Here is a 9,872-nt window from a genome sequence, read left to right as displayed (position 1 = left end):
ATGTCGCACAGGTATGGCAAACACCCCCTTAACATGCATATCACAACGTCAGTGAGACAGTCTGAGTCTCAACACGCAAAAAAAAATGTTTATAATTCACTCAAGGAGTGGAATGGTTCAGTCAAAGGAGAGGAATGTGGTGAAAGTTATACATACACTCAACACTTTTTCTTTTTTTTTTTTCCTGCTCGTGCATATATTGTAAAAAAGCTTCGGCGAGTTGGTTAATCAGCAACGTTTTGAGGAAAACGCGTCGGACAAAAGTAAACTTCAGTGTAAAAAACTGCTCTTTAGAATCTTGGAACGAACGCCTAGTATGAGGAAGTCCGCATTGTATCGCAGTTCCTATGACAACATATAAGCTCAGGAGAAGCAGTGCTTTTGTTCCCAACCACTAAATGCCCCTCAAATAAGTAGCGAAGGAGGAAGCTTGCGGGCGGTTGGCTACTATTTAAATCAATTCTAAAATCGTTTGAGGACCTTTCGTAGAATGGCAACCCACACACGCCAGAACTGCAAAGCTAAGACGTCAACATGACAGATATGAGCTTACATGCCACCTTTCACAAAAAAAAGAGGAAAAATCTAAGCACTGTAGTCAGCGTTTTTCTTTTTCTTATTGTATTCTTGTGAACTGTTGTACTGTGGCCTTTGTTGCCAGGCATAGTTAGGGCACATCTGAAAGAGGCACCCTGCCCTATTTTATTGTAAATGTTCCTTTTCGAAGAAGGTTCTCTAATTCCCCACCCTCTATTCCTCTTTTCCTTTCTCCTTTCCACCCCCCCCCCTCTTCTACCCCCTCCCCACACACACACAAACACATTCTCCACCTATCAACTCTCTCATCCTTTGATTTCATCCACCCCTCTGACAAGAGTTTTTACTCTTGGGCAGTGTAAATGCCTAGAGGGTGGCATTATTGTATAGCCCCCATCAGAATACGAAAGGAGGGCAGTTTCATCCTCACGGTGAACCCTTTTTAAAAGTTTCCAAAGGATAGCACCCACACACTCACACACACACACACACACACACACACACACACACACACACACACACACACACATACACCACACATATATATAGGGAAGTTAAAAGAGAACAAAAAAACATTACCGGGGGCGTATTTGAAGTGTATGTCAAGAGACAGAGATGGAAAAAAGGTTGTCAGTGTTTTTTTTTCTTTCTTTCTTTTTTTTTAAAGTTTTATTTTCTCCCCTCGTTGGTCAGCACTAAGGCTTCGCTTCATGTAGACTCACTTGTTATTGAAGCCCACTTCTCAGCTGTTCAATCTTGCTGAGATGGAAAAAAAAGTTAACAGATGTTACTGGGTAAGACACGTATTCAAATGACTCAGCTGAATACTAATGTGAAATGCCTCCTAATGCTTGTAGCAATTCCAAACAAATTTGACACACAAGTGCCTTACATAATCTTCATCCAAACACCCATCTGTCCCGTTAATTCATTAAGACAGCAAAGAAATGAGGAATCCAAGCATCAAAGAGAACTCCAACAGAACCCAATCATTCAAGCACATCAAACATGTATTACTCCTTGGTCTGGTTGTTACCTTGTCAGCTGAGATCGGGGTTTGGTTCAGCCTCTTAAAGGGATGAATTGTCTCTCTTTGCAATGGGCAGGTGGTTTTAGACAGGTGCCGTTAAAATCGTTCACAGGTAGTACACATCGACTGTTCCCCTTCTTGCATGACAAAAGAGTGCCGTTAACCATCCTGTGTAAGGTTCAGAAAGACCTGCCCCGACACTGGAAACAACACACAGTCTTAAATTGACCATACTTGGAGACATGGTCAGTTACACATACCATATGTTTGGCAATTATCTCTGGAAAAAGGAAGTTTTTAAATAATATTACTAAAGTTGTTTACAAACAAATGTTGCACACCTGTGATGGATCAAGACTAGATTGTTAAGATATGTGCGGGAAACGCTTACACGTTAATTACACGGTGAGTAAGACGGTGAGTAAGTCAGATTTCATGGGTATGGCAGTAAAAGGGATGACAAAATCATTTCCGACAACTCTAAATTTGTTTGATTGTACATTGTGTTTCTTAGCTGGCCGTTCTTACAAGTAGCAGTAGTTTTCACTGAAGTTCTACCAACAGTGAAACTAATTACCAACTTGAATCATAGCAGCATCTCCAGTGTCCCAAAACTAATCGCCAGATCATCAGAAGACTTCAGCTTCCTCGCTTGTAATTATCATGGTTGTCGTCATGACAATCATTACCGTGGTCTTCCCTTTAGCTCCTATGGTAGGATGTGGGCCATGGCCCAGGGAGCCTTGGAGAACCTTCTGGAAGACGAGTTCCCCCAGACTCAGCCTCGTCCTCAGAGGGACCGTCTGCAGGCCTTCCAGACCCTGGCTGCGTTCTACCTGCGTTACCTGCAGATCATGCGCAGTCTGGAGGCAGTTTACGACCAGATCGTCCATCCCCAGAAGAGACGAGTGGTCCGGCACGTGCTGGACGGGGTCATGGGCCGACTGTTGGAGCTGAAGAACGAGATGGTGGAGCTGGAGTACTCCGAGTTTCATTACTTTGACGACATGCTGCAGGACTTCAAGATGATACCTGTGAGTGTTGTTGACTTAGACAGGAAGCAGAATACCCTAAAGCTGAGAACAGAAATGTAACAACTGTTGAGAGAAAATGTAACAATTGCAACAAAGATTGTAACAAAAATGTAATGGAAATGTAACATAACATAATAACATTGTAACTAATTCAATGACTGATATGGCCAATGAGGGGGAAGCTTCTTATTCAACTGATATAACCCTATGAGGGTTTTGCCCTACTTTTAGGCAGACATAATATTGTATGCCCAATTCCTCTGTAAAATAACTACGAAGGGCAGTATCTGTTCTGGCCCATGTCCTTATATTATTCCTTGGATTAGATGGGAGATTACATAGAAACAGGAGAAACACAGCAAGGAATAGCTCAATAATTTCAATGTGCTGATGCTATCACTATATAAATACACATGAAATCAAAGATAAAATTCAGCCTGGATTACTTGCTGTTTCATTTGCCAGTTACAGTGACTGAGCAAAAAAAAAAAAAAAGAAAAAGAAAGAAAGTTTAGCGTGTGTGATGTGTAAGGATTAAATGTCTTTTGTCTTTTTGTGTGAAATGGGTGTTGATCCATACCTGAGCCGTGAGCCGGCTTATCACTCAGCCTCAAGCCTTTGGTATATTAATCTTCCCTTTTCCTTTTTGGCAGGACGACCTGGAGGTGCCTATTCCGCGGTATTTCCTGCGGGAGAGGGCACGAGCGTTGAGGGAAAGAGAGAAGATGCTGGTGCACATTCTTGCCAAAGGTGGACACCTTGAACAGGAGCCAGTAAGTGCTGTAAAACCACTCAGGTTTCACACGGTTTTTTTTTACTTTTCCACTCACTTTTGCTTTTTTTAAAGTCTACCTCACAAAGACACTTAACGTAGAACAACCATGAGGTTCTTACTTACACTGACAAGACACAGTTTTTACATGACTTATTTTTACTTGACGGCGACACCCATCTAAATTGCAAGTAACTTTAGTCTTAAGTTCTTGAGGTCAGCAGCTTTCCAAAAATATCTTTAAAACGAATGAGTGTCCACTTATCTTTATGTACACTATTCTCAAATATCATGTTTATTCTCACTTCAAACCGGTCCAAGATGTTCAGTGAGAACTGACACACGTTCCAAAGACGCGTCGTGTTTTTGCAGCGGTGGTCGCTAGCGTGAGCCTCACCTGTCGCTCTGTGTTCCCGGGCAGCCGCCGGTCTCGGTGCAGGCAACGATGTCGCCGGAGACGGCCGTGCGCGTGCTGCAGGTCGGCGAGCGAGCCAGGCAGGGACGGCTCAGGGCCCGCTTCATGAGGGAGATCCGAACGGAGGAGCTGAGAGCGGAGCAGCAGAACCGCCGTAGCCCCGGCGTGCTCGCCCCTGACCGGGCCGCCACCCGCATCCAGAAGGTAGAACAGGAACGACCACATTTACAGAACAGATACAAAGACGTGGAACTCTGGCCCACAATCCAAACACAGTGCTCCTTTTTTTTTCTTTTTTTTTCTTATCACGGATCAGTTAACTGAACCATTAGTGCGGTTAAGTGGCTGTAGCATAATCACACTCGACTCCTAGTTAAAGGGAGAGGTGGAAAACCCCGCCGTGTTCACGCTTTCAGGGGTATGAGATAAGTATGTTTGGAGTGGAACATGCAGAAGGTGTAAGAAAAGCAAAGACAGAACAAGATAGTGACTGAATGTTCATCACTATCATTAAAGATGTTGACCACGATAAGTCAGTCTGTGTGTAAGCTTATCAAAACTTTCTTACATTAGTCTGCGGCGTCAACCAAATGTTGAGAAATGTCGCGAAGATTGTTTATCAAATATTCTGACAACTTCCGTCATTCAGAATGTATCACATTACAAACATGGTAATGTTCAGATTGTAACATTAAAACACGAACATTATTGAGACAAGATGCTTGCAAGACAGCACAGTCACGAGTGCCTGTCTGACACACTGACGGCGTTCAGCTGCTTTAATATGGGCAGTGGTGAGAGTAAAGTAATGGAGTCGTATGTGCTAGTAACACTCTTAATAAATCATCAAAGCGTCAAGCGTAAGTCGTGAAGACGGACGTTGGAGCACATTACAGGTGACCCCGTGTTGCGGAGGTCAAAACGTTTGCGGACAATGATCGTCCGTCATCACGTCTGCCGTGAGGTACTCACGTGCAGGAGATTATGAGCGTCACGCGATCCCTGCTGTCCATAAAAGATATATGTCCCATTCATCTAGAGAGGCCAGGGGGTCCCGGAGCTTAGATTAGGACCGGAGCATTGACAGGGGGATGGGGGAGACAGAGAGAGAGAGAGAAAGAGAGAGAGAAAGAGAGAGAGAGAGAGAGAAAGAGAGAGAGAAAGAGAGAAAGAGAGGGAGAGAGAGAGAGGGAGAGAGAGAGAGAGAGAGGGAGAGAGAGAGAGGGAGAGAGAGGGAGAGAGAGAGAGAGAGAGAGAGAGAAAGAGAGAGAGAAAGAGAGAAAGAGAGAGAGAGAGAGAGAGAGAGAGAGAGAGGGAGAGAGAGAGAGGGAGAGAGAGAGAGAGAGAGAGAGAGGGAGAGAGAGAGAGGGAGAGAGAGAGAGAGAAAGAGACGGGGGGGGGGGTTCCTGGATTGCAGGAGTTCTTCCCCTTTGCTTGTCCTAATCACGTAATCTGATCCTGATTATCTTAATCCCTGTTTGAATGAATATGGACTCTGGTAGTTGCACCCGTTGCTGTGGCCCAAAAAGAGATGGTAGATAGGATTTGCTGAGGTCAAAAAACTTTTGTTTTGTCTTTTGTTTTGCAAAAAGCGTGAGAATGTCTTTGATGTGGGTGAGCGTTTTGCGTGAGAGCAGCACTGTTTTGCAGTGGAAAAAATACATTGTTGTGGTGTCTGATATCATAAGTTATGCAACAAACTGATACAAAAATTTTATGTACGTAAAAACAGAGGTGAACTGGTAAAATTCAGTGTTGCAGGAACTATTTATTTACTGTATTGTAATTTTGTAATGTGTTAGATCAAAATGAAACATGGCTTTGCTTCAAAATATTGTGTGAACAGGGTCAAAACAATACATGAATAGCCTTGTTCTATCACATAGTGCACTGCAGTAATCTATTTTCAACTGTCTGCAGTTGATTAGCAGTTTATTCATTTTTGACCTTTGTTGAATATTATAAACAGAAGTTTAAAAAAAAAAGAAGCCAATTTTAATGTGAATAACGTCATGTGTTTGTCAAAGTCTGAGTTCAGAGAACAATGCTCTAGGTAAATGGCCATGTTTATTCTGTCTAATCTGCCCGGTGTTTACTCTACAGATTCAAAGCGATTCAAAGTAAAACTAATTTCTGCCCCGGCCAAATCCAGATTATGGTCCTCTCTCTCTCTCCCACGACCCACTGCTATTACAGCGGTGTATCTGCTCCCAGAGAGCCTAATAAAACTAACTTAAAGAAGCATCAGCTTTACTTTATAACCATGTTTACAGTGTCTAACAAGGCTAAACATGGTAAATACTTGGTAAAGCCTGGGATGTTGTTGATACCCGAGACAGTGTAAAGTGTTGTTGATACCCAAGACAGTGTAAAGTGTTTGTCCATCTTAGGCCCGCTAATCAGTTTTACCACTTTTACCCAGTCACTAGTAAATTTGTATCTACCTATAACTAGTACTAACTAGTAGTTATCTGTGATACTTGTTGCTGGAGGTACTTGATAGTTTATATTACAGAAGGCTTTTGGTCCACTCTCATATATTCCTTCATATATTCCTTGCGTTTGTTTTTGGTCTGTGACTGAACTTAGTGGTGGCACTAATGCAACAGACAGCTCCTTAGTGGCTGCATGCTTGGTGTGTCTTCTGTCTGTCGCACGGGTCGCTTTGGATAATGGCATCTGCTAAAGGAATAAATGCAAATGTAAATCCAGTAATATCCGTCAAGTTCTCTTAAAGTTGAAAAAGAGAATCTGTTTCTTAAAATGAAATTTGTAAAAACAACACAAAACAAAAACAACAACAACAACTTGGAGTCGTATCAGGCCTCAGGGTCGGAGCGTGACCATTCTCTTTTTAACAATTTGCGTCATGAAATTTCAGCACCGATGTTGTGCATTCCTTTTACTTAAAGAACATCACCATGTGAACACAGGTGGGTCTGGCTGATATCTCTGAGTATCAAAGCATATGTGTGTGTGTGTGTGTGTGTGTGTGTGTGTGTGAGGACAGACTGATGTTATCACGGCCCGCTGCGACTGTCTCCAGAGACGACTACTCTCTGACTGCCCCCCTGTTTCCAGTGACTGCTCCCTGTCTGGGATCCGTTACCAACCTGGCCTCGCTCAAATACCTCTCAAGGGCACATTTAGCGCCTTTTTTAAAGGACCAAAAGCAGTACCAAGGAAACTTCATTTGAATGTCCTCTATCACCCGAAAAGGGCTTCTTTATACGGTCCATTCAGCTCTACGATTTACAATTTTGTTTGTTTTGCAGATGATCTCACCCAGAGCAACCTCTCAAGAAGTGAATTTTTGGTCAGATAGAAGAGACCTACCAACACAGAGTGAAAAAAGTGATCATTGTAAATCCCAGATTTTATTTCAGCTGTCCAAAAAAAAAAAACCCACATGAAAAGGAGGTGCAGAGGAAATTTCAGACCTAATGGATTTTCCTGAAATAACTTTTAATTCGCCATCGGTGCTTGAGCCCCTGATTTGATTTGTTGCAGGTGTGGCGCGGCTATCGTCAGAGGAAGAGGACGGAACGGGAACGCTTGGAGGAGATGATATTTCTGGGAATGGTACGTGCCAGGATGTACAGATAGGGTTTTTCCTTTTTTTTCAGTCGGAAAAGTGCTGGTGATTTATTTGATTTATGGGATCCGCTAAATTCCAGGATGTTTTCTGTTAGCAGAGGCCCTGATAACATGAAAGGTTCTACGGAGACCCCCGAGGTCCCATGGCCTGTTTACTCCTGCATCGCGTGCTAACATCTAAATCTAGGCAGCTGTAACCTCCTAGTCATCCAATCAGTCAGTGCGCATTTACACTTGGCACAAAAATGTGTCTCAAGATGCAATTGAAACGTCCATCCCGTTTCCCACACATCCCGTCGGCGGGTTTGGACTCGCGGATTCACCTCCTCAGTTTTGCTTAGCAATGTCCCAATTAGCTGCCTGGTTTTTAGAGCTGCAGGTCCAGTTTAGTGTGGGGGCGGTGCCAAAAGTCTATTAGAATGGTAAACACAGCGTTTCGCTTGTGCCTCACGCCTTTGAGAGTCCTCCATCTCCGAGTTTGACAAACAATGCCAGGCTAGTTACGACCACACACGAGGTCTGGGAAGCAATGACATGAAATCCTCATCTGACCTTGGAGGTGGATTTGCAAGTCCAATCAGATTCCAATTAAAATGCAATTTTATTTGTGTTCACACTTATACTATGAGATCGGCTCTCACTTCAGATCTGTTCAGAGACCTATTTTAATGAAGTCATATCCGCCCCTTCGGTTTTAATTAAAGCTAGCAACTGAAACCAGACCTACATGTGTTCCCCAAACTGTTTCATTACACACCTCGGACTCACAATCAGCCAGGGCCAGGAGATTTCCAGTAGTATCAAGGCCTTGATGGAGAGTATCCCTGTGTCAGCTCGATAACCCCCTGATCTCCCTGCGCTTAGTTGCCACCAGAGCAGCCGACGCCCAGCCCCGCCCAACAGCGCGCCCAGCAGGTGGAGGCCATCCGTCGGCAGAAACAGGAGGAGCATGAGGCCGAGTACCAGCAGGCGCTGGTCGACATCAAAGAAACGGTCCGTAACGTGGACGGGCCGGAAATCCGGGAGAGCCTGCAGGAGCAGATTCGGCAGTGGTTTCTCGAGTGCCGGTGAGTGTCCCTTACAGCGTTATGATGACCGCCATGCTGAGAAAACTCAGGGCTTGGTTTGTTTGCCACAGTATTATAAAAGTGGGCTAACTTAAGTTTTTGTGAGGAAAAAAGACCTTGTTTCCTTGTTTGTTTTAGATATATAACTTAAAGGTGATGTTTACACTTAGTTCATGCATGCAGAAAATGAACAACAACGGCAAAAAACAATAGGACATTAAATAAGAGTTATAATTGCTTATAAAAAAAAAAAAAAAACTGCTGGTTTGCTTTAACTGAGTCTCAGCGCCTTTAAAACTTAACTTGTTTTGCATGGCTTAGCTTTGCACTGATTTAGCAGCACAGACTTTTAATCTGTTTTGGAAAATGTATTATTCTCAAAAATGGGCAAAAATTATGGCCCCCAAAATGCTCCATGGGGTCTTGGGATAGAACTGTCTCTGTATCACCGTGTCTTTCAGAATCTTACAGGCCTAACCAGGCCTCTCCACTGCTGAGCGGTTAATTAGCGGCCAGCAATTCCAGTGGTCATCATTCTGAAGTGGCACTTTCACTAAAGCCCCATAACCCTCTTATTATTTCACACTAATTGTGCTGCATTCCTGGCCTGTTTTGACTCTCTCTCTCTCTCTCTGGCCTAACAAAGCAAGCAGGTTTGGCCTACCCACTGCTGTGTTAGCGCGGCTAATGCTAGTTCAGCGCTGGGTGGTAATGAGCGGTGAGGGCAGATTAGCACATTCCAGCGTGATTTATAACCAGCCACTGGATGCTTCTGCCCATTAGCGTGGAGACAACGGTTATAAGTCATCTCAGCTGGATGCCTGGGGCTGAGAACTGCCCCCCAAAGGGGAGTAGAGGAGACGGGGGGGGGGGGGGGAGACAATGGCTCCAGCCCCTTCCCTTCAATGTCATGCTGTTTCATTTATTAAAAAGTTAAAAAGGAAAAAGATGTGTGTTGTCAGTGGTTGAACCTCAAGGAAGGAGTCCAAAGATATTCAGCTTTTAGTGATATCATCCTAGCCCATCTCTTGGCTCTTCATGCAGTGGCTCCATCTTGGATCTTTTTCAAATGTCCTCCCTCACAGTTTTTCCCGCTAATGCTGGGCCTCTCACAACAGCGACCTTGCAGTGACCTTGCTCTGCTGCTGATGATCATATTAACGATGAGAGGGACGGTAGGTCAAGACCTGCGAGGCACGACTTTTTTTGGCGTGGTTTCCTCGTCCTGATTGGATGGCCAGACGCCGTGGAGATACAGGCAGGCGACCGGCCATATGCTGGATCGCTTTCAGGCGTCTAAAAGAACATCGGAGGAGGGAGTGGACATCCGTGTGAAAGCACATATGATAGTTTTACTGCTTATCAAACAAAAGCTGCCATGAGGGGAGTTCATGAAGGTCTCCGAACCGTTTGTATTTTG

At 44.1% G+C, this 9,872-nt stretch overlaps 1 protein-coding gene across 1 annotated transcript in view; it reads left to right on the top strand.

The window, feature by feature from the left end:
- drc11 (dynein regulatory complex subunit 11) overlaps positions 1 to 9,872 on the top strand; it is a 39,641-nt gene continuing 29,769 nt past the window's right edge. The window contains exons 1-6 of the mRNA XM_030781752.1: positions 1 to 11; positions 2,274 to 2,601; positions 3,255 to 3,383; positions 3,813 to 3,992; positions 7,299 to 7,370; positions 8,250 to 8,452. Of these exons, the coding sequence (XP_030637612.1) occupies positions 1 to 11; positions 2,274 to 2,601; positions 3,255 to 3,383; positions 3,813 to 3,992; positions 7,299 to 7,370; positions 8,250 to 8,452 (923 nt within the window). The remainder of the gene's footprint in view (positions 12 to 2,273; positions 2,602 to 3,254; positions 3,384 to 3,812; positions 3,993 to 7,298; positions 7,371 to 8,249; positions 8,453 to 9,872) is intronic.

This window comes from Chanos chanos, chromosome 8, assembly GCF_902362185.1.
Source record: "Chanos chanos chromosome 8, fChaCha1.1, whole genome shotgun sequence".
In the NCBI taxonomy this organism is placed as follows: Eukaryota; Metazoa; Chordata; class Actinopteri; order Gonorynchiformes; family Chanidae; genus Chanos; species Chanos chanos.
The sequence above is the reverse complement of the archived record's forward strand: the minus strand, read 5'-3'. Positions and strand labels throughout refer to the sequence as shown.